Raw genomic sequence first — 25,862 nt, 5'->3', positions numbered from 1 at the left:
GCATGTGGGATGGACGCGACCAAGACTCGAAGGAGCATTACTATCTCTTATACCGCTCCTCAGCCGTTCTTGTCCTCATCGACATGGTCTCAAATTCACAGTACCCTTCTTTCTCATCTTCCACTGCGCAACCTTCATTGGAAGTCACCTTCACGGTCATCTATTGTCACGATACAAGAGCTCGACGTTTCCTTGGTCCATCTTGACACCGTGCGAGATGAACATACTTCTCAAGTACCAATGACATTATTGGAAAAGCCATTGCTGAACATCTATATTGTTTCATGTGATGTGCGTCGCGCTTTCACCGTTTCTCTGAGGGCTGAATCTCAGAACATCTTGTCAGAACACGGATCTCGAAGGCTACAGATCCATTGTGAAGAAGCAGATCAAGGACTGGCACTCTATGGTGACCTCGAGAAAGAACCAGGAATGGCTCATATTGCACGTCGTACGACCCGACGCGAAAGCTCCTAGCGGCAACTTCTTCCAATTGAAGGGTTCAGTCTTAGACAAGATACGAGCTGACTTTAACTCAGAAAAGCGAGAGCGGTCAGTTCATGGTCCTTCCTATTGCCTGAAAAGACTCTCACTCTTGACTAGATGTGTGCAGTTGTTGTTGACGATAGACAACCCGGCTGTCTGGGGAGAGGTGATAAATAAGATCAAGGACGGCGTGCTACTCGCTTTCCAGTCCTCTGTAAATCAGAGGGAAGAAGAAGTGAAGAGATCGGAAGGCCAAAGACAGATGCCCGGATGGAACTTTTGCACATTTTTCATTCTCAAGGTTCGTCGTCTTCAACCTCTACCCAACATTTGTGGATGACGTTTTCATAGGAAAGCTTGGCAAGATCGTTTGGAGGTGTCAAGTTACACGACGAAGCATTAGTGCAATACGATGAATTGGAGGACACCTTTCATCAGGTCTTGAAAGAGAAAAACTTATCTTGGTTTGGAACGTTCATAACACCCGATCCTAAGGACGACTCAGCACCTCTGTTGTCTGTTTCGAAAAAACCATATCGCGACTTGATCCTTGCAAACACGATATCTGTTTTTGATCTGCGACTATACTTGCTCGCACGCCAATGCGAACTTTTCGCAAATTCCGGTCGTATACTCGAAGTTTGTACTAAGGTAGGGGGATTTTTAGGCGCATTTGGCCGGAGGTTGTATGAGGTGGAGGTATAAACTTTTTGTATTCCCTCTTGATATTTATTGACCCCTCGAAGGTAACGTTACCTCCCTTCTTCGTGGAATCCTGGATATACTCTTCTGCACTCAGTGTAGTGGAGCAATGCGATCTTTGGGTCGCTGAGCTTGGCTTGGATCCTAGCATATCTCTGTACAATGCTGGCAAAGCGGAATTGATACAACTGGCGCGCAATCAGGTCAGGTGAATTCGATCGTTCGACGGCTCTAAGTCTGACTTTCGCAACTAGCTCGATGCCATCGGGATCGAAGTAGGGCATCTTCCCAGAAACCCGCCCTTTTCGAGCGCTTTGGCTTCTCACGGAAAGTATGGTTCGTCCGCTGGCCAGATCAGTAATGCGCAACTTTTGGCTACCCTCAAGGACAAAGAGACCTTTTATGACTTGTACATTCTAATTACGACCCGCGCCATTGACCTTTACGCCAAAGCTGGCCGTCGAAAGTTTGCCCTCAAACTGCATGGCAGCATAGCGGCTCTAGATATGTAAGACTCTCGATTCCACTTCTTGAATCTGCCCTCACTCCATATCAAGTCACCGAGGCCGATTGGATGCTGCGCTCAACACGTACACCTCTCTTCCCGCGCATTATGCCCTACACTTGTGGACCTCTTTAGAATCTTCTGCACTTTACCTCGCATTAGAAACGCATGCATCCCTGGACCGACCTCGAGATCGAGAATGGATACATATCCTATTGTCCTTTATGAAAGCTTACGCCGAAAGTGCGGGGGCAGAGTTATTAATATCGGCAAAGGATCAAGTTACCTACATCTCTCATCTTTTGGAACAGCTGATAATAGCGGCAAGCGAACTACAGGAAGGTACGCAATACTTTCTAAAAACTCACGTTCGTGTTACATGATCGGTATCTAGATCTGCACCACCCTGACCATCCTGCTTTCTCCGTGGAAGTCACTCCTTCGGCAGAACTTGCTGGATCCAAAGATGGCTCGTACTTAGAAGCGACGGTCCTCAATCTCCTACCTTGTGTATTGTGTTTCGGTGGTACTTTCGTTCGTCCTACTGATGCCTTCTATCTCTGCAGCCGCTTTCTGCCACTGACCTTCATGTCACTCTTATTGGTCAAGAATCGGAGCAACTAGTATATAGCTCTGGACCCTGTTCCCTTAGTGCTGGAAAATCTAGATTGAGGCTCTTCTGTCCGGTAATCATGGTCACACCTCCACACGCATGACTTGTGCTCACTTTTGTCCTTAGACCCCATCCTCCGGTACTTTCATTGTTGACAGTAGTGAGATTCGCCTTGGATCGCTTCTCCTCCAATGGTCCCACCGCAAGTCTTCTAGCTCGAGCAGGGGCTCGAGGTTTTCGCGACCAATGTTGGTCAAAATTCCCCGAGACACCCAGGCATTCAATCTTGATATCTGTCCGCCCTTGGAGGGTAGGGTCCTCTTGTCTCTGCTCGTAACCATACTGAGAACGATCTATTCAGTGCAACTTGACGGAACGCCAAGGCTCTCGATGAAAATTTGTTCTGGGAGAAATAAAGTGATAAGGGCTTCGTTCCGGCTGTCTTCCTCCGCTGTTAAATTTCACATGTATGACGCTCGACTCGTGTCCGGTAAGTCTTCACTTCTGCAGAAATGTTTGGACACCAACCTCGTTGTTCAGGGGAGCAAGCTATCGCCCTTGAAAAGTCAAGCGATCACCTTGCATTTCAAAACATGCAAGACAGTCAACATATAGAACTCCTTTTACCCCACTCACATGCTTCAGGAATTCAAGCTATCGTATGGCGCGCCACTTTCTTCAGTTGTATCTGCTGAAGACTCGGTATCCAGAAAATCACTGCTGAAGCAGAATATGTAACAGAGGCTGAGCCTGGCATCACAAGATCGTTGAAAATATACAGCACTGTATCGATAACTTTACCTATCTCCGTTAACGTGGAGGACTTTTTCAGAGGCAAACGGTCCGTCAGGTCGCAACGACGACGTCCTTCCGCTCATTTTTTTGTCGGGGCAGACTCTTCTCGAAGTTTACGGTAACGACAACGAACCATCAACATGTCCGGATAGCAGATGCCCAGCTGGAAATTCCTCCTGGTTTGGAAACTGACGTCGAAGTGATTGATTGCGCCTCGAGGAGGCCGGTGTATGTACGTTCGCCTCTCACACCCTCCTTTTCTAAAGGTTACAATCTGACGGGTGTTTCGATAGACAGTCAAGACATCTCAACCAGTAGATTATATATTTCAAATCAACTCGCCTGATGGGCCTGGTTAGATCTCTCAATATCTGTGAAGGAGTCATGAACTCAAATGTCTCTTTCTAGTCAAAGAGCCTTTGTCTCTATGTATCAAATACCGTACGTTACGGGAAGGTCAGCATCTCCATCCGTCAAAGCCAAAAAGAGACTCAGACTCGGTTTCTCATCAGAGGTAGAGGCAGTGATTTCCACGGTAGTTGACAAGATTGCACCTAGTCTAGTATCAGAACGGGAGACTGTGGTGGAAAGTCTCCTGAAGTCGCTGGAATTGAACTCGAGCTGGGTAAAGCTCTACGAGATAACTGGGGAGTTGGCGTTGCCTTCACATGATGAAGGGCTCGAGCATCTTATCGACCTGGTCAAGCACATAAAGGAGGTGTGTATCGTAGAATGCACCAAATTCTGCCTCTCATTGCATGTCCAGGCTTTGTTGGCACATCGACATTCCAGCGCACCTGAAGGCTTTTGGCGCACGGTCAGGATACCTGTTGACGTCCCCCACAAGAATGTTCGTGCCAGATTTGTCGTTACCTCCAGTTGGCTGATGACGCTCCAAGATTGTGGCTGCTGTCAGCCTCAAGATCTACCCAGATTTGCTGACGAACTCGAAGCCGATCTACGCCGGTCAACCTATTCCGGCTACCATCAACATACACACCTCATTCCACTGGGGATCCAGTCACGGTGATCAACAACGGCAATACGTGATGCAATACGATGTAGAAGAGATGGTGAGAGAGTGGCTAATCAGCGGTAGAAAACGCGGCAATTTTGTCGCAATGGTGAGGTCAACCTTTCGTCGGTCGAAAGTGAAACTAAAATCTCACAGGATAATGCTACATTCACCATACCGATCACTCTGGTGGCCCTTCACCACGGAGAGTTCGCTCTCCCTCAAGTCGCCATTTCGGCGTTGCCATTGACCGACGAAATAACCATGGGTTCACTGGCGATGCCTAGCACTGAGACGCATCAAATACATGGCGCAGAGACTATAGTGATCCTTCCACGCGGGGGACGTAGTACGTATGTAGTACGCATGTCTTAATTCATGTAATTTCTAATATAACAATAGCTTGTTGGTTCTTGCTAACCCACCATATGGTTTACTGAGCTGCAATAATTCTCTTCATGTATTGAACGAGCTTGTCGGTTTGCTCCTCCGTGACCGCGTTGTAAAGAGAGACCCGTATGCCTATAGGAACAGATACAGTCAGGATGAATTCGTGGAGCGATTGGGTTGCCTCACCTCCAACAGAACTAATATATACATATATGAGCAATAGAAATAAGGATAACTAGAGAAAGGTGTATACTCACCGATGTCCCTTCAAACCCTTCAAACCTTGTTCTTCAGCACCATTTAGGAAACGTGCCTCTGCCCCCTCACCCAGAACATCAAACACCACGTTCATCCAGCTCCCGGATCCTTCTTTCACTTTTCCGCGAAACACGCCCTTGGCTTCACCTTCCTTCAACGTGTCATATAGTTTCTGTGCCTTCCTTCTGTTGAGCTCCTCATAGTACTGTACCCCGCCCAATTCCTTCGATCGTTGCAAGACAAGTCCGGCGATATAAATCGGAAGGACGGAGGGCGTGTTGTATAAACTGTTGGCATCTGCCAATGCTTTGAAGGACATCGTGATAGGAACCGGAATTGCACCCAACTTCGCGGCTGCATCGACGTCGACGATACAGTCTTGGCGGACAATGAGAATTGTCAAACCTGCTGGACCAATGTTTTTCTGCGCACCTGCGAAGATCACAGCATGATCGGCCAGGCGTGGGATGTTACGGGACATGAACGAGGAAGAATAGTCCGCAACCAAAGGCAAGAGGGTGCTCTTGGGAAGGAGATGGAACGGGAAAGAGGATGGAGCAGAATCTTTATGTGAGAATTGAACTCCGTCTACCGTCTCGTTTTCACAATAGTAAATGAGAACCGGGTCGGGAGAGAAGGTGTAAGCGTCGTGAGGAGGAATTTCTTGGAACAATTTGCCACTTCCCGAGAGCTTTCGGGCGTCTGCGGCAATGTTGACCGTGGCGCCTAACCGGCGAGCTTCATCGACTGCTTTTTTGCTCCAGGATCCTGTCACGACGTAGTCCAAAGTACGCCCTTCATTCGGAAGATCAGGATGCAGAAGGCGGTGGCGAGCCAAGAGATTCAGTACGACGGCAGAAAACTGCCCAGTGCCTCCGCCCTGAGTAAACAATATCTTGTGGGTGGGAGGAACATCGAGCTGAATCCGTATAAGAGATTCGAGCTCGTTGAGGTACTCAACGAACTCCCTTGAGCGATGCGAAATTTCAGCGATTCCTATGCCAGTCCCTTTGAAGTTGAGAAGCCCTTTCGCCGCCTCGTCGAGGACCGAGTCAGGTAAGGCAGATGGCCCTGCGCCAAAGTTGATGACTCGACTATCCGACATGGTGATTGTGGGCGTTCAAGAGGGGGTTACTCTCTTTCTGCTTAAATATTATATCGACCAGCGTGGATGTCAAAACATCGCATCATTGCAGCCTATATAATATAGGATCAAATCATACCGAGAACAAGTACACTAATTAAGGAGATTTGAGCGAAATGCATGTGTGCAGTAAATATCAGAGATGATTGCAGTAATGTAAATGTACGAGAAGCAGCGAAGAGCGGATACGTCGAACACAACGGGTCGGAAAAGCACGGGATGGATGCAAATAAATCATCAAATAAATCATGAAGATACGAAGCGCGAAAAGTCGTGGCGATGCAGTGCGAGTGGTTGAATGAAGCTTGTGGTTGCAGTAAAGGTCTGTACGTGTGAATCATGCAGCGAAGGAGGTCGATGAGCTAACTAAGAGCAGGAGATATCGGAGTCGTATAACAGGAACGAGCAGAAAAAACCAAATAAGCGAAAGCAGCAGGTGATGAGTTACGGTAGAAAATGAGAAGGAATCGAGAGTTTGGCGTCATGAAGGCTGTGAGTGTCGCAGGAGAAAACGGGCATTAAGCGATGGAATGTACGAGGACGTCTTGCCTTTGGAGGCGGTGTCGACGAGATTGTTTGACTAGTGCAATTTCCAAGCGATGTTATCGGTGAAGAAGAGTGTTCCAAGGAGAAACAGAGAGGATCTGTGCGAAAAGATCTTTTCCGGCGGCGGACTGCACCAAATGCTGGGCCACTGCCTGGATCGTTGCTAGTATACGGTCCCGGGACTGGTAATTGCGATAGATCGGCTATATCATATGAGGGGAATTCTGAAGGAGGGATATCCATGATCGAGATCCATGGGAGTTGGTCAAAGTGATGGGAAACGGGCTTCCCAATCTCTATAGGACAATCAGGGTGGGCACAGTGACGTTGGCGGCGATGAGTAGAACGACTTTGCTTCGACCCGACTTGATTAGATACATGCTGAGAAGTATCAAGACTGTGCTTCGACATGGTCAACGAGAAACTCACTGAGGTTGTAGCATTACCATTATAGGGCGATTTTAAGCGTGGGGGATATGGGTATGAAGCATTATCTCTGAGCTAAAGAAAGCGAGCGATGGATGAGCCAACTGTCACGACCTAGGAAGAAGACAAACCTCAAAAGAATGAGTTGACGATAGCGGAAGGAAATTTGAGTCTTGGTCTGAATCGAGTTGAGCAGAGCGGCGTTGCATGTTTGGAAAGAGATGATTGTGTACAAAGAAGTCGTTAGCGGTTAAAGCTTTAAGAAATCGGTAATCATGAGGTAACAATAAGATAAAGAACAATGGAAGGGGACACAATGGAATGATGGTGGTAGAAGGAGAGAAACCCAAATCAGGTAAAGTCAGCCAATTACCCGGGACCATATTCATTTTCGCACGCTTTGACTCATGGCTTCAGTTCTGACTCGACATGCACACGCCTACACGTTGACTCGACGCGACCTCTTTTTCTTTGTTTCGGGAAGAAATCATATGTATTAGTAAGATACAATTTTGATACATCAAGAATACCCTATGCGATAGACAATGCGACCCCCAAGCAAGCAGTAATCCATGTTTTCTAATCAATCTCCTCCATAGCCGAAGTCGACACGTTTTCTGGTGCAGCAGATGCAGTATCGGCAGCAGGCGCAGGTGCATCTTCCTCTTCGTCGACATCGAGACCAAGCCTAAAGATGGTTCATTATCAATGTCGTAACCGCAAAAACTGTAGGTACTACTTACGAGATCATCCTGTGGATGCGTTTCGCGAATGACACGGGTGCGTCAAGGACGAAACCGGAGGTAAGAAGAGCAGTCTCGAAAAGAAGGTAGGTGAGGTCGCGAACAGATTTGTCGCCCTTATCCTCAGCAACCTTGCGTTTGAGCTCCCTGATAATAACGTTGCGAGAGTTCAACTCAAGGGTCTTCTTGGACGCCATATAGGAGGACATGGACGAGTCACGAAGTGCCTGGGCTTTCATGATACGTTCCTGGTTAGAATCAGGTAGGTAAGTAAACAATCAACACAGAACAGTAGAAACAACTCTTACCATGTTCGACGACCAGCCAAATTGACCAGTAACCAATACACACGGTGAATCAGTGATACGGTTGGAGATAACAACTTTTTCAACCTGGTCACCGAGAGCATCCTTGACGACGGTGCAAAGCTCGTTGAAAGCAGCAGCCTCTTCCTCCCGAGCCTTCTTCTCCTCCTCGGTCTCCTCGAGCTCGAGACCCTCCTTCGACACGCAAACGAGTTTCTTACCATCGAACTCCTTGAGTTGAGTGATGGCATACTCATCTATGGGGTCGACGAGAAGAAGAACTTCGAAGCCCTTCTTCTTGAGGACTTCCAAGAAGGGTGAATCGCGAGTAGAGGCAAGAGACTCGCCCGTGAGATAGTATATAGACTTCTGGATCTCGGGCATACGGGTTATGTAGTCTGTCAAATGGCTGTTCAGCACCATTGTCTCCGGACAAGCAGTCGAACATTAACTCACCCTTAAGGGAAGTCTGGTCATCGGGGGACTTAGTCGAGAAGAAGCGGAGGAACTCGGCGAGTTTGCTTCGGTTCTGTGCATCCTCGTGAATACCCAGCTTCAAATTCTTTCCGAAAGATTCGTAGAACTTCTGGAAGTTGTCCTTGTCCTCAGCAATCTCGGAGAAGAGATCAAGGCACTTCTTGACGATGTTCTTGCGGATGACTTTGAGAATCTTGTTCTGTTGGAGAGTTTCGCGAGAAATGTTGAGAGGAAGGTCCTCCGAGTCAACAATACCCTTGACGAAATTGAGATACTCAGGAATGATATCTTCACAATCGTCCATTATGAAAACACGGCGGACGTAGAGCTTGATGTTATTGCGCTTCTTCTTGGACTCGAAAAGGTCGAATGGCGCACTTTGGTTAATCGATCAGTCGGAGGAGGAAAATGAATGAACAAATCCTCACCGCTTAGGAACGTAAAGGATGGCCTTGAACTCAAGTTGACCCTCGACAGAGAAGTGCTTGACGGCAAGGTGGTCCTCCCAGTCATTACTCAAACTCTTATAGAAAGCAGCGTACTCGTCTTGGGTAATATCGCTGGGGTTACGCGTCCAAATGGGCTTGGTCTTGTTCAACTCCTCGTTCGATGTCTCCTTCTCCTTGACCTTCTTGGTCTTCTTCTCCTTAGGCTTGTCTTCATCGTCCTCGACTTCCTCAATCTTGGGTTTTTCTTCACCTTCCTTGATTTCCTCTTCTTCTTCATCCTCAACATCCTAGATGGCAAGTCAGGAAATAATGACGCCGTCAGATATGAGCGATTTACCTTCTCAACTTCTTTGACGACAGTCAGCTGTATAGGATATGAGATGAACTCGGAGTGCTTCTTGACGACATCCTTAATTTTCTTCTCCTCGAGGTACTCAGTCTGGTCCTCCTTCAGGAAAAGACGGATCTCGGTTCCACGACCTAAAGGAGGGTTAACAGTATCGGGGGTGATGGTAAAGGTGCCGCCGGCTGCCGACTCCCAGATGTATTGCTCGTCGTCGTTGTGCTTCGAGATGACTTGCACACGCTCAGCGACGAGATATGCGGAGTAGAAACCAACACCAAATTGACCAATCATCGAGATATCGGCACCGGAGCTCAAAGCTTCCATGAAGCCCTACAAGCGATGGTTTGATGATCAGCGAGACAAGACTGCCTGTAACTTCGAGCCGCTCACTTTTGTGCCAGACTTGGCAATGGTACCAAGGTTGTTAACAAAGTCAGCCTTGGTGAAACCGACGCCAGTATCGCGTATCACTAAGACTTTGTTCTCCTTGTCAGGGGTTATGCGAATGTAAAGGTCATTGCCGGACTCCAGGACAGCGGGAGTGGTCAAAGACTGGTAACGAATTTTATCGAGGGCATCGGAGGCGTTAGAGATGAGTTCGCGAAGGAAGATCTCCTTGTTTGAATAAAATGTGTCTGTATGGGAATGATTAGGTTTTTTTCTATGATGAGTTGCAGAACCGCATACTGATGATAAGGTCGAGGAGCTGGCTGATTTCAGCTTGGAATCCGAAGCTTTCTGAAGCCATTGAACTGTGTAAGAGTGTTATCGATGAATGGTGAGGAAGCTTAAGAGACTGTGCGCGTACAAGATTTTATAGAGTGGAAGGGAATAAGGAAGTGAAGATCGAAGGAAAAGGAACGCGTCAACCTTATGTACTGCACGCTCAAAAAAATTTGCTTCTCGAACAATCCGGGGATTACTTTATTCGGTAAGTGTGATCGAACATTCGAGAATGTCCGCTTTTGGCAACTCACAGACTCGCGTGTACAGCACCCGCTAGAAAGTGCCAGAAGACAGTTATCACGTATACAGCAGTTTAGTTTACATGTATCACAACAATGGACTCGTAGGAGCTGTCCGTGGTTCCACTATTAACCCTTGTCTACCTTCTACTTGCCCTCTCAAGACCTCTACCATAGCTCTCAGCTCCTCTACCTCCTCGCGCAAATCCGAGTTCTGTTCACGTAGAGCAAGGTAGGACTCTTCAGTAAAAGCAGTATATTGCCGTTTGCGTGCCTCGGAAAATGGATGCTGCCTTGGCGGTGAAGGCGGTGAAAGGTGTTCCAAAGCTTGGATCTGCCTACGATATGTCCTATCGACAAGAAATCAAAGTGAGGAGACCATATACATGGGGATTTACTTACTCGTTATCGCGTTCCAATCCTTGGTGAGTCGCTTCAAGGCTTTGTAGTCGCAATTTTAGCTGCTTATTCTGACTTTTCACTATTTCAAGTTCTTTGCTCCGCTCGTTGAATCGGTCAAAGTCTTCGCTCCTGAAAAACGGATAAAGTCACTACAGAATTGATCACGACATCCACTCACCACAAGGATTGCATTTTCAGATGTTGTTCAATCCGCTTTTCGTAATCATGCAGTCGGTCGATCTTGTGCTGTGTTTCCTTCTTCTGTGTTTGCAACTGAAAAACGTCTCTGTTTGCCTCCGATAGGAGTTTGCCTTGAGCCTCAAAGAGGTCCTTAAATTTTTCGTCAGCAACACACAACTGCATGTGCAAGTCAAACCTGACTTACTGCCGCTTTAGTTGAATCTGAGCGGAGCTCAGCAGCCTCAGCAAGCCATGCTTTCTTTTCATCCCGCAGTTCCCGCAGCTTTTTCTGTAACTCGCTATTCCAGTCCATATACTTACTCTTGGCGGAAGACATCTGTTCCTTGTTTTCGCGTAATTCGGATTCAAGTCGGACTACTTGAGTACGATAGTTTCTCAACTTGTTATACTGAGAACCGAATGGAGTTCAGAAAATGAGACGACAATCCTACAAGCGTATACTCACCAAACCTTGGCGCTCGACTTCAGCATTCTGAGTAACGGTGTGGTCTTGATACAATCTGCCAATGTGCTTGACGTTTTCTCGTGCCAGCCAAAGCTCAAAATTTAACTTGTTTCGAAGGAGGAGGACTTGTCGCTGGAGATCAGAGACCGGTCGTCCAATATGAGGCAAAACAGGACCGTTCTCGCTACTGGAGGGTTCTAGAACACCCATATGTTCTATATCGATGTTCTGCTGTTGGGAGGACCAATGCGAAGTAAGGGTTTCGATATCAAGGCTGAATTTTGGAAGAGCCGTCGTTTCTACCATGTTCTGGAGTAGCAGCAGGTGGCGTCGGTCGACGTCCTGAGGGACTTCATCGAGGGGGGTCTTGCGCGTGTCCTGCCTAAGCCTTTCACGGAAGGCGAGGGAGGTGTTTCCAATATCAAGCATTGTGGCCTCTGTGGCAATCTGAGCTACGTCGTATTTTGCCCAAAAGCATCGGCCGGTTAGCTCTCCGTCAGCATCATGCCATAACAACCTTGGATGTATGATGTGTCTCCGAAAGAGATACTGCGTCGACAATGTAAGTTAGGCCAGAATTATGTCAAACCGAAGACCATTACCCCCGATAAGGACCGAATTCTCGTTTCATTGAGGACACCACTCCAATCAAGCTGATATGGACTTTTGAATTTGCTGTCACCGAAATAGTGCACTGGGTCTCGCAGGAACTTTAACAGGTTGCAGGGGAAGAGGTAATAAAGGAAACCAAAGTATCTCCGACAATCGGGAACAGATGACGGGCCATCGAATGCCAAGTCCAATGGCTGCCAGTCGAGTTCGTGTCGTGGACAAAAAGAAGAAGTATCCATTTCCTTGAATTCCTCCTCCCAGCTGTCGCTGTCTGTCGAAGAAAGCCCCGGCTGTGTGAGGGGAGAAATGGATCTTGGTTGCCAGCACAAAATACGAGCAAGGACAGCAAATAAGTGATGGATCATTGCTGTAAGGTTGGAAGAAGTATGGACCGCGAAGATAGGAATCAGTTTTGTGAGGACGATGAGACCGATCGTGCAGGCGGTAGTGGAAATGTCTAGTAGTAGCGAGCGAATAAGGTTCTCCATAAGGGAGTGTTCGACGAGGATAGCTGCTGTAGAAGGCGTAAAAGATGGCGCGGATATGTACATGTTCACGAAGATCATTAGTTGTAGCCGGGAAGTTGGAACGATGAAATGATTATTGATTTCATTGAGAAGCTCCTACAAGTTACTCTCAGCTTCCTCAAGAAGGCATGGAGCTTATGAAACTCACAATGGGCCTAGATTCACCCAATCTCAGTAGTATCTCTTCAAGGTTGGACTTCCAAAATGCTCTCTTCTCCCTCTCAGCACCATCCAACTCAGCCCATTCCAACACATCCTCGTCAGAAACCTCATTGAAAGCATCGAGCAGGTAAAGGTCCAAGACACGCCGCCTGAACTCAACGACTTTCTTTTGACACGCTAATTTATCGGAGGAGAGTGCAAACAGGACCAGCTCTCTCGCCTGCTGTACCGCGGGTGTTGACAATTTGGGGAGCCGGAGGGCGGGACGAAGAACGAGGTCAAACCAGGATGAGATTATGGATGAAGGACTTAACAGTGACTTGACGTGGAAGAGTAAGGCGAGAAATAATTGGACATGTGAAGGAGAATGGTCGACGACCTCGACATATACGGATTGTAGCTCTTGATCCAAGCGCGAAGAAATGGTTTCGATGTCTGAGGACAATAACGAGGATTCAACAAAATCGTCTGCTGAGGCGAGTAAGTCTGCCTGAGAAAGAGCAGACTCGCAAACGAGGCGAACTTGACGGGATAACTCTGCGAGTTCCATCCCGGATACTTCTGGCATGAGGTAGGCGCATCAATCGGCTCCATCACCCTGTTTGTTTCACAAGTTTTTGCCTAACATTACCCTCCCGTTGTCGGTGTCGTCCACGTCGACGAGTATCGTTTCCAGTCCAAGTTTTGAAATACAGGAGGTGTGTACAGTCATGTTTCATCTGTTATGAACTTGGGATAGCACCATTTACGGCCAAATACCACATAATGCGATGGATTACGCGTATACCTTATGGATGTACTTACCGCCGATAAACAGATGTCTTCTGCACACATCGAGGAAGTGACTTCGGACCACTCTGACCACGAAGCCCATGACCACCAAGAAGAGGACCCTACTTCTGCCGCCGCCCTTGAGAAGATTCAGTCCCGTGCCGAAAGAAAAGCCAGAAAAGCGTTACTCAGTCTGGGCTTGAGAAGCGTTCCAAACATCACTCGAGTCACTCTTCGACGACCCAAAAATGTAAGTGTATGATCGTTTCTGCCTGGGATGTCGCCTGACGCGTCAACTATAGGTTCTCTTCGTGTGGAATACCCCGGAGGTCTATAAATCGCCCAACAGCGATTGCTATATTGTCTTCGGAGAGGCCAAGGTAAAGCTCAAATAATGCCTGGTAATTTACGTAGCTCATCATTCCTTAGATCGAGGACATGAATGCTCAAGCGCAGCTTTCGGCAGCACAACAGGCAGCGACTGGCGGTGCAGGTGCTACGAATACGCAGCAATCTATCGGTGGGGATGACGGCGACGACGACGCCATTCCAGAGCTTCAAGCACCTGATGATGATGGTCCTGTGGACGAAACTGGTGTTGATCCAAAAGATATCGATCTCGTAATTGCCCAGGTTTGTGGTCGGTACCAACCCCAGGATCAATTACTCAAATTATCTTCAAATAGGTCGGCTGCTCACGGGCGAAGGCCGTACGGGTTCTGAAGGAAAGTGGTGGTGATTTAATCAATGCTAGTAAGTCGCACATTACTTTTTCTGGCCACCCTTCAGAACTGATTGTATCACAGTCATGGCTGCCAGCGAGTAGACGGCAGATTGGTTCACCTTGTGATTTTGTTGTTGTCCACGCATTATTCCTGCCACTATATATATCTGGATGCAAGCAGAAACGATGAATTAGCTTTGGGATGTCCAAAATCTCAGCTCCACATAATGATTCGATCTCTCCCATCCGCGTTGAAGGATTTCGATTCCGTTCCTCGCTGACGCCATCTCCTGTGGTCCTACCTGCAACCCAATCTCTTGAGCAGCTTCTGTAACCAGCATCAGCAGTTCACCGCCAGCGAACATGTGATAGTAGCGATTGAATACTTGGGCATTCTCTTCGGGTTTTACTTTTGGGATCACCCACGGAACAAACACGTCCGAACCAGAAGAGCTGTCGAGGTTAGGTATCCGTCGTTTTGAGAAATCATCCTGTTCTGTTGCCCATACGTATATGAGGACCCGACCATGGATGTGGGAGACTGCCTGTAGCAGCCGCTATCCGGAAATGTTAGAACGACCTTTTTCTAGTTTGTAGAAGAAATCACCTGAACCGCCTCCTTCCGTCGTGTAGGTGTTGCAAGGTGGTGAATCGTTGCAATAGATATCGCATAGTCCTGTAATTGTAGGATTATAGCGTGATAGCCGCATGAGGGGTAGGACAACTCACAAAGACATTGTCTCTCCATACGTTGTTAAGAACGTCACCACAAATAACTTCACGGATAGTATTGCCATCTCCTGCTGATCTGGCAATTTCGAGCAGATTCCTGCTTCGATCCAATCCAATCGTCCATATTTTTCCAGGGGAATCTAGAGGAAGTGGTAGGTATTTTCCATTCCCAGTTCCGGAATCGAATCCCACCCAGCCGCTGGGTATATCGGACAAGAACTTCGCGATGATAGGCCAAGGCTGGATTGGAGACGTAAGTCAAGGGACTATGGGGTTTTACGCAAAAGTCTCCGTACCCTGTAACGTGTGGACGAAAAATGAGGTGCAATTTGGTCATAAACAACATGGACATGGTTGTTCTCGTATTCTTGGGGGTCTCCAGAGACCGAGGTCGCTATTACACTTTTCATGAGGCGTAGATAGAACCTGAGATGGTGGTGAAATTCAAAGAAATTCATAACACTCGACGATCTACATGTAAAAACCATCTATTAGTCAATCGTATCCCATCTCTTTATCCAATAAATTACGGAACCGAGATCCATCGTATGCAGGAAATTGGGAAAACGAGTCGGGTTTGAACTGAGCTATGTTCCTCGCAAGGTCACTAGAGCAGAAGTTCAACAAACGCAGAAAGAAGGGGGAAAAGGATCATCACTCACGAAATTGTAGAAACTTTGAGGTGGTTCATTTCTTCTAATGCTGTCGCTAGTTCTTGCTGATGATCATCGAGAAGACTTGCATTTGGTACGACAATGAGAGGCTTGCCCAGTCGAAGAACTTCGAGGATTGACCCAGAACCTCAGGAAGAATATCATTCTCTCCCACATCGCAGGCTCAAGAAATGCCATACCTGCATGGCTTATGACCAGATCCGCCCTTTCATATTCTCCTCTTAACGATGGTTTATATTTCCAGCATTCGATATGAATCCCATAGTTCTCCGAAGCGAAAACATCCCTTTCCTGCAATAGGTATCGTAAATCGAGTTCTGAATTTCCGCATTGGATAATGAGTTGTGTATATCCCTTGTCCCGGAGGCTGGAAAGCACGGGCTGCGAAAAAACGCAATTCACCAGGCTGTCAAAGCGCGTCGAGCCGACGGTGACAAATGCAAGCATGGAAAGGCATGACAGTGGCACTGTCAATGACACTCTCCCGAACTGATCGACCAAGTTTTCTTCCAGGATTTAGCCCACCCTCAATACTATGGGTTACACTCTCTGTGTTCTAGGTACCTGATTCCCTTTAAGCTGATCCCTGACTCATACCTTTGACGTCCCTTAGGATGCGGAACCATGGGAATCTCCGTTTTATCTGGTGTCATCGCAAGCTTGGATACCCAGAGTCGTTTACTGGGACTGCAAAAATGGGAATCCCACACACCCGGAACCGTAACGCCTGAGGAAACTGAACCCTCCGTTCCGGCACGATTCATTGCTTGCGTTGGCCACGAAGGAAGTGCGCTCAGACTTCAAAAGACCTTCAGAAGTTTAGGCGGAAGAGCCGAGAAGATCGAGGTGTTGCATTCGAAGAACATAGAGGCTGTCCAACAGTCCGACGTCGTGCTCCTTTGGTACGTGCCTCGACCATATACTCTGAAAAACTGAATTCCTACAGCTATCTTTTCCCTCAGCTGTAAGCCACAAACCGCTCATGTCGTTCTGAACGAACCTGGTATGCAGGATGCATTGGATGGCAAATTGCTCATCAGCATCTTGGCCGGTGTCACTATATCCCAACTTGCTTCTTGGGTTCACTCAACCACCAAGGTTATTCGTGCAATGCCCAACACACCGTGCAAAGTGAGTATATTTACAGTTCTTGGACGTTCTCGGTGTCAACCTCTTGATCCTGGTAAGATCCGCGAGGGAATGACCGTTGTCTCTACATTACCTCCTTCTGCTAATGAGGAGTTGGAAAGAGATATCATCCTGAAAATCTTCTCTTCTATCGGTCGTTGTCGCTTCCTGGAGGAGAAACATTTTGATGCTTGTACAGCGCTTTCTGGATCTGGACCAGCCTTCGCCTGTATATTTCTGGAAGCTATGGCAGACGGTGGTGTCATGATGGGGCTTCCCAGAGCAGAGGCTCTTGAACTTGCTGCACAGAGTAACATCTCTCATTTCCTCGAATGACATAATTGGCTGAGCGAGTTTCAGCTTTGCAAGGTGCAGCCCGAATGGTCTTGCAATCTGGCTCGCACCCATCTCAACTCAAAGATGCAGTGACCAGTAGGTATTTAGAAGACTCACTCAACTACCATTCTGAATATTTTTTTGTTCAGCGCCAGGTGGTTGTACGATTGCTGGGCTTCTCGCTTTAGAAGATGGCAGAGTAAGATCTACAATCGCGCGCGGTATACAGGTAGCCACGGAGAGGGCCAGCGAACTGGGACAACCAAAGAAATAACGGTATAATATTCGCCCCTTGTCGTATAGTTACCGTAGCTAAAGTGAAGCTGGAAAATGTTACCATTTCACATCTTCTGATCCTCTACGAGTAGGTAAAAGGAGCAAAAACAATTATGAGACGGTAAACAATCTAGCTCCCATAAAATGAGAACAGACGCGTGGGTTTACGACGCTGTTCAGAGTGTCAGAGAGCAAGCGACATGTTGGATGGTGAAATTGAGTGTGAGCAAACAAACAACGTTTCATTAGGCGATGAGTACAAGCTAGGACAACATACCAATAGAAGATGGGAGAAGTGTGTTTCCACGCAAACGTTAGAATTGCAGAAGCGACTCCCAACATGATTATTAATGCGAGGGAAACTTTTAATGTTGCTCATAAGAATGGACGCCTCTTCGTGATAAAGCAAAAAGACGACAAAGTGAACAGAGCATAAAATTCGTACTGATCTGAACCATAGGTGGAATAAGAGTATATTGAGAGACGCGTCTACAGAGGCAGTTGTCAGCATTAGAGAGTATTAACAGAGAGAAGACAGGTACCGTTCGGCAAGGACGTGACAAATCTATCGGTCTGTGAGCGAAGAATCAGTGAGTGAACACGGACGACAGAGTAACTGGACAGTACAAAATTCGTGTGTCTCGTCTGACCGCTTCACCGTTTGCTGGAGGGTGGATGTAGTTGAAAAAAGACTCAAAAAAAAGTCAAACATGGATAAACACTTACTTTCCACGCTTCCTCAAAGTCAACAGGCAGTATGACGTACCGATTCTTACGTACAGCTGCAATAATGTCAACCCAGCGCAGCTTGACAAAAGTTTTGAATAATCACCTTGCAGGCCAGCAGCTTGTACTATAGAGGCTATGTCGGCCGAGGACAGTCTATCAGGTCTGGAAACATCTGTGCTACAATTAGTCCTGGTCCTACGCAAATATAAATACGGCTTACAATCTTCCAAGTCGACGTCGGGTCCGAGGTTCATTTTACTGGTGACAGTCTGGAAAATGAGTCGTTTTTCTCGTCTAGAAGGAAGAGGAAATTCTATTTTTCGGTCTAATCTTCCAGGACGAAGCAAGGCAGGATCAAGGGTATCTGCACGATTAGTGGCCATTATCACCTAATTGGATACCTCTGAATCACATCCTTGAAGTGTTATGACCAGTGCGTACTAACCTTAACATTACTTCCTTGATCAAATCCATCCATTTGATTGAGCAGTTCCAGTAAGATACGCTGAACTTCGCGATCGGCACCTGTTTGTGCATCGAACCGTTTCGTGGCGATGGCGTCAATTTCGTCAATGAAGATGATGGCAGGTGAATTCTCCCGAGCTAGACGGAACACATCTCTAACCATCCGAGGTCCCTCTCCCAGATACTTCTGTACGAATTCGCTCCCAACGACACGGATGAAAGAAGCGGTGGTGTGGTGTGCGACAGCTTTAACGAGCATTGTTTTACCAGTCCCTGCAACGACAGGATCAAAAAAACGTCCAGGATGTATACAGCTCAAAAGAGGTACCTGGAGGACCATATAACAGCACACCACGGGGTGGATCTATACCGATTTTCTTGTACAGGTCGAAATGTGTCAGAGGTAATTCTACGGCCTCCCTAATCTCCTGCTTCTGAGCATCCATTCCGCCAACATCCTGGTACGACACGTCGGGCTTTTCTTCTTGTCCTAGCATCGAAATCGAGGAATCTGCCTCTGGGGGGAGGATGTCGACTAGGGCGTTGGAGTGACGGTGGAGGGCTACAGAGGAAGATGGTTTGAGCAATTCACGATCAAGTGTGGAGAGTATCCGGACGACATAATTCGATCCCGTCGTTGACCCAACAATTCCGGTATGTTGGTCTATGGCTTCCAAGAATTGCCCAATTACTAGCGGCACAGACTGAATGCGTTTCACTTCCTCTTGTGCCCGTATCAATTCGCGCTTCAGGTTGGCCTGCTCATCCTTTATGTAGCTCTCCTGTATCTCCAAAAGTTCTAAATGGCGCGAAAGTTTCTTGTACTTAGTGTACAGATCTTCTTCCTGCAATCCTTGGAAAAGAGCTGTCTTCTCGGTTATGACGGATTCAAATGTCGGTTCCTGAAAGTATATGAGAACAAGTAGATGCATCATAGTAGTGATATACCTGTTTCTGTATTTCTATGCCGATTTCATCCATTTCGAGGTCGGTAGGAAAGGGTGGTGTAGCGCGGTGACGCGTCCTCCACTGAAAACACTGTTCCAGTTACGTAAGGACTCAATTTTTTGACCTCGACACCGCTCATGCCATCACCTGAAGAAGCAAGCACCAGCTCTGAACCAATATCGTTCCGTTCGCTATGTCTGATTGATCCTCTTCTTGAAGCATTAGACCAGCTCAAATTCACTACTCCAACTCAAATCCAAGTGGACGCTATTCCTCATGCACTCCAAGGTCGAGATATAATCGGTGTCGCTGCGACAGGCTCCGGAAAAACAGCGGCATTTGCTTTGCCAATTCTTCAACGGCTGTGGGATGAGCCCAAAGGCTTATTTGCCTGTGTGCTTGCACCTACTCGTGAACTGGCATACCAAATATCCAACCAGTTCGAAGCTCTCGGTTCAGCCATGGGCGTTAGATGTGCGGTCATTGTGGGTGGAATGGAAATGACAGCTCAAGCTGTAGCTCTCGCTAAGCGTCCTCATATCGTTGTCGCTACGCCCGGGAGGCTGAACGATCATCTCGAGAACACGAAGGGCTTCAATCTGAGAACCTTGAAATTTTTGGTAAATCTATTCGTCTAGTGTTCTTTTGTTTTCTGACTTCTGACTAGGTTTTGGATGAAGCGGATCGCCTTCTGGACATGGATTTTGGCCCAGTTATTGACAAAATCCTGAAAGGCATTCCCAAAGAACGATCGACTTATCTTTACTCAGCGACAATGACCATGAAGGTAGCCAAGTTACAACGTGCAAGTCTGTCGAATCCAGTCCGAGTAGAAGTCTCAACTAAGTGAGAGTCTACGTCCACGGTTTCTAAGAACTGTATTGAAATACACCCTCAGATATCAGACTGTTTCCACCCTCCTCCAGTATTATCTACTGATGCCCTTGAAGGATAAGGACGCGTACCTCGCGTATCTTGCAAATTCCTTGGCCCAAAACTCAATTATCATTTTCACTAGAACGGTACATGATGCTGCTCGGTCAGTTTTCGTCTGACTCTTCACACTACATCGATTCTCATTATGCATCAGGTTGTCGATTATTCTTCGTACACTGGGCTTTCCCGCAGTTCCTCTTCACGGTCAACTGAGTCAAAGTCAGCGGCTCGGTGCGCTTTCAAAATTCAAGAGTGGCGGAAGGAAAGTTCTTGTCGCTACAGACTTGGCTAGCAGGTTTGAGGTTGTCATGATTGCGCTTCAACTAAGATTTATGATTTCGTCGATAGAGGACTTGATATTCCGTCAGTGGACGTAGTGATAAACTTCGATATCCCGACACATTCCAAGGACTACATTCATAGAGTGGGTCGAACTGCTCGTGCTGGACGGGCCGGGAAGTCAATTACTCTTGTCACACAATACGACGTTGAACTTATACAAAGGATTGAAAAAGTGATCGGGAAAAAGATGGAACTTTGGCCTTCAGACATTGAAGAAGTAGCATTACTCAAGGAACGAGTAGCTGAAGCGGGTAGATTGGCTACTAACGAGTTGAAGGAACGTGGTGGAAATGAGAGACAGAAGAGAAAACGGGGCGGCGGAGGGAGAACTAACGACAACGGGGACAGAGACGATGATGTGGTGGAAGCTGGGATACCAGTGAAGCAGAAGCGGTCGAGATCATGAAGTTCGGCAACAGTTCACCCGAGACCAAGATGGACCAGGCTTGAAGCTTGAAAGTCCAGCCAACAATGATGGGCAGACATCTACGCTTCTGAAAGGTGCCGGTTCTGGGAATCTATGTATACTATATGTGCGTAGAGTCCAGTAATATTCGCCTTTCGGACAACGGCAGACCATTGAATTCTCGTGTTCCAATTCAGGTTGATTCCTCTTTTATGTTCAAGATAAAAACGATCCACGTTGAAAGAAAGAAAGTACGTAAGGCCAGGTGAGGGAGGGCCATGAGGGTGAGGTATGTATAAGTGTGGAAGGAGGCGACGCAAAGCAAGGAACAGAAAACGATAAGGAGTGGCTTCAAGTTGTCGATTGGAAGAAGGAAAGAAAACAAACACCGGAAGAGTCACAGCTCGAAGAGGCAGAAGGTAGTACCTGGTTAGCGCATACATGAATGATTAGAGATAGATTTTGTTCGTGGAATATAGCTATTACGACGGTGGGCTCGAACTGTAACGGGGTACAAGCTGTTCTGATGATGGGACTCGGTAAACCAGGAGAATCTGAGCACACAAAACCATGGATAATATACAATCTGGACGCGCAATTCCTGTACCTGGGCAAACAAACGTGACGGGTCGTTGAAGGTTTAGGTTCAGGCCACGGAGACCTCTAGTAGTAATCATCCCATGATTCTGCATGGAAGGTATCAGCCCCGAACAGCGAAGTAAGAGAGACCGAATATCCTCTATAGAGGGACGAAATAATCAAGGAGAACACGCACCCTCAGTGATACTCCTCCATGCCAGATACAGCACACACACTGCTGCAGTTTCGAGTAACGTGGCTATGAAAGAGCCATCAACCTTTCCGCTCGAGCCCTAATAAGCGTTTGGAACAATAGTCAGCACGCGTGAAAAGAAAAGTCTTGAACTCGGGGGAAATGGACTTGAGAATGGGTCAGATATGAAAGGTGCCTGAAGTAGCTGCCGTGACCGGGTAAGAAATGAAAAGTAATAAACCCGAAGGGTAAAAATCAGCTGTGGGTGATTTATGCAGTGTACAAAGGGGGAACAGAGGGTACGAATCGTTTCGAGGGGTAGGAAATCGAGACCAAAACATAGCAAATGAGAGCACAGCCAGATCTACTCACCGAACACATCACCCTCCCGAGTAGGAACCACGCAAGTTGACTCAAGACAAACAACGCCGCTGCCATCGCGTAGTAGAGCATTGGCTTGACCTCTCTCAGCACAGCAAGGACTATGTATGTTATCAAGAGGAAGTAAAGAATGGCGGCACTGTGAACAAAACAGGTGTGACTATTTTCTGAGCGAGGAATGGGAAGAACTCACCCTCCCGGCCATATACTGGTTAGCACGAACAAGGGCACACTGTGCAAGTCCAGCGGGTCCCCATTGGGGGTACCGATTGTTCGTGTAACGCCAAGTGCAACGTCGAAGGAGATGTAGGTCGTGCCAGCAAAGAAGGCAATAGCGAATATCGTGAAAGGCTAACCACCTGAATTAGTGACGCAGGGTGCAATAGTATAGTAGGACTTGCTAGTATTGATGAAATTGTACCATCTTCTACAACCTGCGTGGAAACGAGGGCGTTGGACAGAAGACTCCAGAATAATGTTGCTACGAGACCAGCATGGATAGCGGTTAGTGCAACGAGAGCGGTGGACCCTTGTTCGAGCAGCGAACCGGTTGTAAGTAATTGAAACGGGAGGGTGAGTAGGTAAAGTATCAGGAAAAAGCGAAATTCCACTCTGCCTACAAATTTTCAGTCACACTAGGAAGACAAAAGGGAGAAGAGCACTGACCCACTGCGGCCTTTCTCCTCGAAACCAGTACAATCAACCCAATTACGACGAACACACTCAAACCACATAGGATGATATTCGCTATGTTTCCTAAACTCCCATTTTGACCGGCTCTTTCGATCCCACATGTTGGGTTTATGCCGACCGGTGCTGTTACTGAATTGTTCGACAGATCCTGCAGAAGGGGAGTTGTTCCATTCTGTATACGCTGAAGTTGACGGTAGAATAGGTTACACCAGGTGTACGAGGGTGTATCGGAGCAGAGAGGTTTGAAATCGCCAAATCGCGTCATCTAGACGGCGGCGAGCGAGCCAGAGCGTTGAAGCAGTGATGAGAAGTGGCGGAAGTAAGGCAAGTTTTGTGGGAAAAACGGTTGTCGGTTGCTCATAACAACTAACAAAATGCATAATTTGTACTTGATTTGTACCACACTCGTAAATACGCTTCGCTCGCAACGATTTCACGTCGAAAACATCAGATCTGACCGAAGAACATATTTGATACCCTTCCGAACCCTTGAGCCCTCGTGTAGCAGGCATTGCTGCCCATGACTACCAAGAAAGTAAGTGCGTGGATAAGCAACCGTAACCGCCTTCTGCCATACCGGTGAAGCAAAGCAGTTCCCCTTGTCAAAGGCGCAATAATGGTCTCGTTTTGTTTCTTTCTCTCGCTCTTGTAAAATATAGTCTATAAGGCGAACAATCAACCTGTTCTCTTCCTCTTGTCAGATAATTCACGAACCTCTCCGCCCTCGACTCCGTCCTCGATTCCACTGAGATACACCAGCACCGTCCATTCTGATTTGGCACCAGTGGTAGGGTCAACTACGGAATCATCGTAATGTGCTCTGAGAACGATTTGCAGTAAAATCAGCGCTCGTAAACGCAGGACCTTGGCACTTGCTCACCCGAAGAATTGTGATGGCGTATACTTGTACAACCTGATGTTTGAGTTGCAAGAGACGGGGCGGCTCATACCATTTCCGGTGTCGAGTTCTGGCAAATGAGGTAGGAGTAATGCGCACAAATTCTCTGCGAAAGCTGCAGATTGCAGGCTAAAGCGATCTGACAGTATTTACTTAGCTCTTTACAAGACCGAGTTTCCGGATTGTTAATGCTCACAGTTAACTCTCTCAGCCTCTCCTCGTTTCTTTTGAGGTGTCAGTTGCAAAGGCAGTGTATCAATCATCTTGATGAAAGCTTGACATTCCGTTCTAGTTAGGATGTTGTGAAGGAGGATAATCTGGTCGACGAGGAGATCATGACTCGCAACGTCGGCTTTGCTAGATATACAGGGGAAAGGGAGCGAAATTGGTGTAGAGTTACAGACAAGTCGTTTGTCGACAGCTCGAGTTCGCTGCTTGCTTGCCTTATTCACCATTCTAGACAGCGGTACACAGGATTTGGTGTTACTCAATCAAGGGCAATTAGTCACAATTAGTGCAGTTGAGCAACCAGACCATACGCCCGTACCCCGTACGACAACACAAATTCAGAGGTCACCATCTCATGATAAGCTAGCAGGGTTCCCAATATTATGTATTTTTACTTCTACGTGCAGCATGAGGTTGTCGAGGTGACAAAATCCCGCAAGGATAACCATACCGTATTCCAACGAGAAGAATAACATGTGCCCCCAGCAAAGCAGAGGAGGATATAATCGTCGAAGGGAACACATTCCATGAGTATTCAATGGCAAGAAGCAGCGCAATTCTAGGGGGAGATATTTTAGCTGTTTCATCCAAATGGGTAGCATGGCGATCCTCACTTGACAAGGAATGGATAAGTAGTCCTGAATAAGAGGAGTGGTATTTGCTGTGCATACCAGCTATAGAACTGGTAGTGTAGGGACCTTGCAAAGAGTAGGCCAATCAAGTTGCAGGTAAACAATGTCACCGTAACAACTTCACGTTGAACGTATGAGCGAACGTCTAACAAAGCCCAAAGAGACCTAACTTACAGTCAGCTGACACTGGGGCAATCCTCGCAGGTGTCCAAGGGCGACGAAGAGCTCGACTCACAGTCGCCTTTGGCCCACCATCAGGGCTACACCAGCAAAACATTCCGAAACATATTAGTACGGATACATGGCCAATCAACAATGCCTTCGTCCAGCTTGGATGCAAGAAGACCGTCTCTGGAATCATTCTCCAGTTGACTGTCCATTTGTACAAGAATACACGGGAAAGGTCGAAGGCTGATCGCAGGTATGCACGCCAGTTCTCTTGCATGAAAGGAAGGGCGATTGCGGCCTGGATTCCGGCAATGGTGACTAGTTTTCGAATAGTGTAGATCAGACCTTTGCGTTTGACCAGAATCACTATAACACCGGGAAGATATAGTAGTATCGACATCTTGATTGACAAAGTGGCACTAATGTCGATTATGAGCATTACAACAACGTTCGATTCAAAGTCAACTGACGCGTAAAGTAAAACTCCAGTATCGTCCCACGCGTTCTGGAACGCGAGTATCGCGCATTGCATTAAAACCACGGACCAACAATCGTTGAACAGGCGTAGGATATAAATTGAATGCAGACGTTTGCTAAGCGGTAAAAACAGTAGTGCCCAGTTTGGAACACCTGTGGATTTACCATAAATTGCACAGGATAATGCCAAAGAAATCAAATAGAGTGCCGTATAGATCTTCTGTGCAAGCGGGATGAGGGTGCCTCCACTCGTAATTCGTTCTAGGGCGAGGTGGATCCATAAGTGACCAGCTGGGTATCTGACAGGAGTTTCCATGAAAGGACAACACTCGAGAGCTGGGAACACTCACACTAATGGGCCTGTGGGCCCCGTTATTCTTGAATAGTCGCGCTGCCCTTTATCATATAACTGTACATGAATCATATAGGTTTCCCAGTCGATTTCCGTGTCTACAGAAAGAATATCAGCGTTACTGATGCGAGAAGGCGACATATACTGACACGGAACGAGCTTGAGGATGAGTAAGGACATAATAGCATCCCCAAGTACCACCAAGAGTGACAAGACATGAAAGTATTGGGTATCGAATAGTAACGAACGACACAGTCGAATTAGAGAGGGCATGCCGTTC

At 47.2% G+C, this 25,862-nt stretch overlaps 13 protein-coding genes across 15 annotated transcripts; 4 read left to right on the top strand and 9 right to left on the bottom strand.

The window, feature by feature from the left end:
- Positions 1 to 9: 9 nt before the first annotated feature.
- On the top strand, positions 10 to 4,729 carry E1B28_008737 (uncharacterized protein; the record flags this gene model as incomplete). Its single annotated transcript, XM_043153566.1, has 21 exons — positions 10 to 291; positions 347 to 552; positions 604 to 787; positions 838 to 1,185; positions 1,233 to 1,391; positions 1,443 to 1,696; positions 1,746 to 2,035; positions 2,088 to 2,203; positions 2,260 to 2,379; positions 2,433 to 2,616; positions 2,668 to 2,796; positions 2,847 to 2,965; positions 3,017 to 3,147; positions 3,201 to 3,333; positions 3,395 to 3,455; positions 3,510 to 3,557; positions 3,614 to 3,819; positions 3,868 to 3,951; positions 4,001 to 4,225; positions 4,273 to 4,469; positions 4,519 to 4,729. The coding sequence occupies 21 exons, from the start codon at positions 10 to 12 to the stop codon at positions 4,727 to 4,729; spliced, it is 3,687 nt and encodes a 1,228-aa protein (XP_043008850.1).
- Positions 4,730 to 4,759: 30 nt separating this feature from the next.
- Positions 4,760 to 5,869, bottom strand: E1B28_008736 (uncharacterized protein; the record flags this gene model as incomplete). Its single annotated transcript, XM_043153565.1, has 1 exon — positions 4,760 to 5,869. One exon carries the CDS (start codon positions 5,867 to 5,869, stop codon positions 4,760 to 4,762), a length of 1,110 nt encoding a protein of 369 aa, XP_043008849.1.
- Positions 5,870 to 6,352: 483 nt separating this feature from the next.
- E1B28_008735 (uncharacterized protein) lies at positions 6,353 to 7,089 on the bottom strand (the record flags this gene model as incomplete). The annotated part of the gene is made up of 3 exons (XM_043153564.1): positions 6,353 to 6,835; positions 6,884 to 6,955; positions 7,012 to 7,089. 3 exons carry the CDS (start codon positions 7,087 to 7,089, stop codon positions 6,353 to 6,355), a joined length of 633 nt encoding a protein of 210 aa, XP_043008848.1.
- A 266-nt stretch (positions 7,090 to 7,355) lies between these two features.
- Positions 7,356 to 10,038, bottom strand: SWO1 (Heat shock protein 90). 2 transcript variants are annotated; one of them, XM_043153562.1, is made up of 9 exons: positions 10,009 to 10,038; positions 9,888 to 9,952; positions 9,591 to 9,835; positions 9,192 to 9,530; positions 8,834 to 9,141; positions 8,385 to 8,782; positions 7,932 to 8,326; positions 7,624 to 7,871; positions 7,356 to 7,568 (listed from the first exon to the last, which is right to left on the bottom strand). In XM_043153562.1, exons 2-9 carry the CDS (start codon positions 9,946 to 9,948, stop codon positions 7,460 to 7,462), a joined length of 2,103 nt encoding a protein of 700 aa, XP_043008846.1. In that variant the 5' UTR covers positions 9,949 to 9,952; positions 10,009 to 10,038; the 3' UTR covers positions 7,356 to 7,459. The 2 variants fall into 2 exon arrangements, with proteins under 2 accessions (XP_043008846.1, XP_043008847.1); XM_043153563.1 differs by having other exon boundaries at positions 9,888 to 10,038.
- A 130-nt stretch (positions 10,039 to 10,168) lies between these two features.
- E1B28_008733 (uncharacterized protein) lies at positions 10,169 to 13,167 on the bottom strand. Of its 2 annotated transcripts, XM_043153560.1 has the most exons (8): positions 13,143 to 13,167; positions 12,501 to 13,085; positions 11,816 to 12,448; positions 11,214 to 11,762; positions 10,953 to 11,156; positions 10,746 to 10,897; positions 10,568 to 10,696; positions 10,169 to 10,515 (listed from the first exon to the last, which is right to left on the bottom strand). In XM_043153560.1, the coding sequence occupies exons 2-8, from the start codon at positions 13,080 to 13,082 to the stop codon at positions 10,254 to 10,256; spliced, it is 2,511 nt and encodes an 836-aa protein (XP_043008844.1). In that variant the 5' UTR covers positions 13,083 to 13,085; positions 13,143 to 13,167; the 3' UTR covers positions 10,169 to 10,253. The 2 variants fall into 2 exon arrangements, with proteins under 2 accessions (XP_043008844.1, XP_043008845.1); XM_043153561.1 differs by having other exon boundaries at positions 10,169 to 10,503; positions 10,568 to 11,156.
- Positions 13,168 to 13,187: 20 nt separating this feature from the next.
- Positions 13,188 to 14,187, top strand: E1B28_008732 (uncharacterized protein). The gene is made up of 6 exons (XM_043153559.1): positions 13,188 to 13,212; positions 13,332 to 13,535; positions 13,588 to 13,665; positions 13,715 to 13,918; positions 13,972 to 14,038; positions 14,092 to 14,187. Exons 2-6 carry the CDS (start codon positions 13,332 to 13,334, stop codon positions 14,109 to 14,111), a joined length of 573 nt encoding a protein of 190 aa, XP_043008843.1. The 5' UTR covers positions 13,188 to 13,212; the 3' UTR covers positions 14,112 to 14,187.
- A 13-nt stretch (positions 14,188 to 14,200) lies between these two features.
- Positions 14,201 to 15,862, bottom strand: E1B28_008731 (uncharacterized protein; the record flags this gene model as incomplete). The annotated part of the gene is made up of 7 exons (XM_043153558.1): positions 14,201 to 14,566; positions 14,617 to 14,685; positions 14,739 to 14,981; positions 15,038 to 15,212; positions 15,277 to 15,348; positions 15,404 to 15,542; positions 15,595 to 15,862. The coding sequence occupies 7 exons, from the start codon at positions 15,860 to 15,862 to the stop codon at positions 14,201 to 14,203; spliced, it is 1,332 nt and encodes a 443-aa protein (XP_043008842.1).
- Positions 15,863 to 15,902: 40 nt separating this feature from the next.
- E1B28_008730 (uncharacterized protein) lies at positions 15,903 to 17,202 on the top strand. The gene is made up of 6 exons (XM_043153557.1): positions 15,903 to 15,975; positions 16,029 to 16,317; positions 16,378 to 16,546; positions 16,604 to 16,853; positions 16,904 to 16,975; positions 17,029 to 17,202. Exons 1-6 carry the CDS (start codon positions 15,951 to 15,953, stop codon positions 17,151 to 17,153), a joined length of 930 nt encoding a protein of 309 aa, XP_043008841.1. The 5' UTR covers positions 15,903 to 15,950; the 3' UTR covers positions 17,154 to 17,202.
- A 176-nt stretch (positions 17,203 to 17,378) lies between these two features.
- 26S (26s proteasome regulatory subunit 6B) lies at positions 17,379 to 19,341 on the bottom strand. The gene is made up of 9 exons (XM_043153556.1): positions 19,298 to 19,341; positions 18,678 to 19,251; positions 18,330 to 18,622; positions 18,105 to 18,273; positions 17,988 to 18,056; positions 17,882 to 17,937; positions 17,783 to 17,819; positions 17,698 to 17,728; positions 17,379 to 17,644 (listed from the first exon to the last, which is right to left on the bottom strand). Exons 1-8 carry the CDS (start codon positions 19,328 to 19,330, stop codon positions 17,721 to 17,723), a joined length of 1,239 nt encoding a protein of 412 aa, XP_043008840.1. The 5' UTR covers positions 19,331 to 19,341; the 3' UTR covers positions 17,379 to 17,644; positions 17,698 to 17,720.
- Positions 19,342 to 19,410: 69 nt separating this feature from the next.
- On the top strand, positions 19,411 to 21,275 carry RRP3_1 (ribosomal RNA processing protein). The gene is made up of 6 exons (XM_043153555.1): positions 19,411 to 19,917; positions 19,965 to 20,143; positions 20,196 to 20,336; positions 20,388 to 20,528; positions 20,582 to 21,108; positions 21,179 to 21,275. Exons 1-5 carry the CDS (start codon positions 19,435 to 19,437, stop codon positions 20,979 to 20,981), a joined length of 1,344 nt encoding a protein of 447 aa, XP_043008839.1. The 5' UTR covers positions 19,411 to 19,434; the 3' UTR covers positions 20,982 to 21,108; positions 21,179 to 21,275.
- On the bottom strand, positions 21,179 to 23,151 carry E1B28_008727 (uncharacterized protein). The gene is made up of 4 exons (XM_043153554.1): positions 22,801 to 23,151; positions 22,536 to 22,750; positions 22,328 to 22,485; positions 21,179 to 22,273 (listed from the first exon to the last, which is right to left on the bottom strand). The coding sequence occupies exons 1-4, from the start codon at positions 23,090 to 23,092 to the stop codon at positions 22,024 to 22,026; spliced, it is 915 nt and encodes a 304-aa protein (XP_043008838.1). The 5' UTR covers positions 23,093 to 23,151; the 3' UTR covers positions 21,179 to 22,023.
- Positions 23,152 to 23,260: 109 nt separating this feature from the next.
- Positions 23,261 to 24,180, bottom strand: E1B28_008726 (uncharacterized protein; the record flags this gene model as incomplete). Its single annotated transcript, XM_043153553.1, has 5 exons — positions 23,261 to 23,351; positions 23,405 to 23,487; positions 23,542 to 23,647; positions 23,708 to 23,864; positions 23,922 to 24,180. The coding sequence occupies 5 exons, from the start codon at positions 24,178 to 24,180 to the stop codon at positions 23,261 to 23,263; spliced, it is 696 nt and encodes a 231-aa protein (XP_043008837.1).
- A 154-nt stretch (positions 24,181 to 24,334) lies between these two features.
- Positions 24,335 to 25,855, bottom strand: E1B28_008725 (uncharacterized protein; the record flags this gene model as incomplete). The annotated part of the gene is made up of 6 exons (XM_043153552.1): positions 24,335 to 24,512; positions 24,568 to 24,703; positions 24,760 to 25,172; positions 25,224 to 25,529; positions 25,581 to 25,680; positions 25,732 to 25,855. The coding sequence occupies 6 exons, from the start codon at positions 25,853 to 25,855 to the stop codon at positions 24,335 to 24,337; spliced, it is 1,257 nt and encodes a 418-aa protein (XP_043008836.1).
- Between the last annotated feature and the right edge of the window lie 7 nt (positions 25,856 to 25,862).

Source organism: Marasmius oreades, chromosome 5, assembly GCF_018924745.1.
Source record: "Marasmius oreades isolate 03SP1 chromosome 5, whole genome shotgun sequence".
In the NCBI taxonomy this organism is placed as follows: Eukaryota; Fungi; Basidiomycota; class Agaricomycetes; order Agaricales; family Marasmiaceae; genus Marasmius; species Marasmius oreades.
The sequence above is the reverse complement of the archived record's forward strand: the minus strand, read 5'-3'. Positions and strand labels throughout refer to the sequence as shown.